The sequence below is a fragment of the Colletotrichum navitas genome, assembly GCF_030913465.1.
Source record: "Colletotrichum navitas strain CBS 125086 chromosome Unknown LY79scaffold_279, whole genome shotgun sequence".
Lineage (NCBI taxonomy): Eukaryota > Fungi > Ascomycota > Sordariomycetes > Glomerellales > Glomerellaceae > Colletotrichum > Colletotrichum navitas.
Genome location: NW_026850825.1, coordinates 231 through 2,357, shown reverse-complemented (window position 1 = coordinate 2,357; position 2,127 = coordinate 231). Strand labels below are relative to the sequence as shown.

General features: G+C 49.7%; 1 protein-coding gene across 1 annotated transcript; it reads left to right on the top strand.

The window, feature by feature from the left end:
• Nucleotides 1–383: 383 nt before the first annotated feature.
• LY79DRAFT_595485 (uncharacterized protein) lies at nucleotides 384–1,648 on the top strand (the record flags this gene model as incomplete). The annotated part of the gene is made up of 6 exons (XM_060561783.1): nucleotides 384–413; nucleotides 483–728; nucleotides 811–1,010; nucleotides 1,065–1,150; nucleotides 1,203–1,370; nucleotides 1,428–1,648. The coding sequence occupies 6 exons, from the start codon at nucleotides 384–386 to the stop codon at nucleotides 1,646–1,648; spliced, it is 951 nt and encodes a 316-aa protein (XP_060406700.1).
• Nucleotides 1,649–2,127: the final 479 nt, after the last annotated feature.

Here is a 2,127-nt window from a genome sequence, read left to right as displayed (position 1 = left end):
CCTTCAAGCGAGTCAGTCCCGATCCCCGGAGGCTGCAGGACGCTGTCAGGTTACCCGGTGGCTGGACTAGCAATGCCCCGTAAGGCATGCCCAAAGTATAGCGTAATCGGATGTGTATCAATTTTCCCATCCTTTCATACGAAAGCAGAGCCACAACAAAACTGAGGATTCGGGACAGAATGGTGTTCTTTAAGGAGAGATTTGCCCAGCCTGTAGGGCCGCTCTGCCCTCTTGGCAGCGTGCTTCCGTCCTGTATCTAGGTCCGATCTAAGAGGCAGGGGCCGGTTAAAAGGCTTTTGTCACGACACAGTTTTGTTTTATTTTAATTTATCAATTCTAATTGATTTACCATTTAGGTCGGTCTCTCCAGTTGGTGGGCAGAAATGGGCAATCTAACAGGGGAGGGACTGCTTGTATGTACATGTTCGTTTTGGTTTTGCCTTCGCATCTCGAACTAACCCCCCCGTCCCAACGCTGCATAGGCTATCGAGTGGACGCTCATCGGCATCGCCTTCTGCCTCATAATTGCGCGGATCTACCTTCGAATCTTCCACCTCAAGTCGGGATTTGTCCTCAGCGACGCCTTCATCGCCGTGGCCTTCGCCGCCGGCATCTCGTTGAACGCGGTCGACGTCAAGCTGTACCAGAGGGGCATCTACGATTCGTCCGTCGACTTCAGGATGACCACCTGGGTGGCGTCGGAGGATGATTCAATTAAAGTCTACAGGGTACGTTGTCTGGCTGCAATCTGCGCCGCACATAGTGCCTTGAGAGCCGAAACACGGACAATCTGACTTGGGGATACCACAGGCGCTCTATATCCTATATTTCCCGTTCTACATTGAACAGTATTCCAACAAGGGGACGCTCCTTGCCCTATACTATGAGATTTTCGGCAGTGGCTCTACCAAGATCAGGATCTCGCTAGCCTGCATCGTGGTCTACTGTGTCGCCGGCTTTATCACGACCATCTTCATGATATTGTTCCTCTGCAAGTGGGGTTGCTACTGGTACCGTTTCCCCTTCATTGGGACACGTCCATGGTTGCTGATCACCTGTTGCAGGTCTTACAGTGAGAGCTGCCCCTTTCGGTGTTGGCAAGTTAACGACAATCTCGGATGGGCTTTCCACTTCACCACGGAAATTTTCAGTGAGTAATATGCCCGACACAGTCTCGCCTCCTGCTCACAAGTCAACTCCAGTATTTATCCTTCCGCTCGTCTGTATCAGCAGGCTGAACATGTCGAAGGCGGCAAAGATCAGTGCTGGCGTTACTTTCTGCATTGGCTTGGTCAACATCTTCGTCACCATCGCACGATGGTTCGTGGTCCAAGCTGTATTCACGCCAGTGCCCGCTCTCAACACAGGCGGTAAGTCGGCCGTCGTTCCTTGGTCTGATTCTACTCTCGAGGCTGATCCAAGTACAGAAGCTATGGCGGTCTCAGATGGGCACATTGGCCTCATAGTCAGCATCTTGCCCTCCCTCCGCCCCTACTTGCGTATTTGGCAGAGACATGCGGGGTCGTGGAGTTTGAAAATTAGCAGCCCATCCGAGGGCCGCTCCAGAGACGTAAGTTTACCAATGTCTCAAGTAATTTCCATCGGCAGGATCTCCAGCAGTAAGGCCGAAGAGAAGGGTCATGCTTAATGGTCTGTCTTTGTGAGGATCCGACGTGGACAGAGAGGTCATATTATCAAGCTTATGATCGTTTGGGGGCATTAGCTCCAGTGGACTGTTTCCACCACTGATGGGTCTTGAGCGCGCACTCTGCTGAAGTTTTGAATGTGAACTTTTTAGAAGCCCTACGTACATATGTGGTATAAATAGGCACACTCTATTCCTACTAAACATATAGTGAAATTTTCGGGATGCTATATAAGTCACATTTACTGCACTGCAATTGTGGATCTACTTTGAGCCTATCATCACAGAAATCAAGTAAGTGTACCTTTGAGTTTCCTAGGTTAATTCACCACGTTGATGTTTTGAACCCTGGCGAAGGTTTGTAATATTTCAACAGGCAAATAATGCATGGTCCGGCGTATCTACTGACCTTCCATTGTCAATATCCAAGCTGACTTGAATGATTATTTCGAAGGCTTCAGTGTCCAAGTCATATAAGAGGC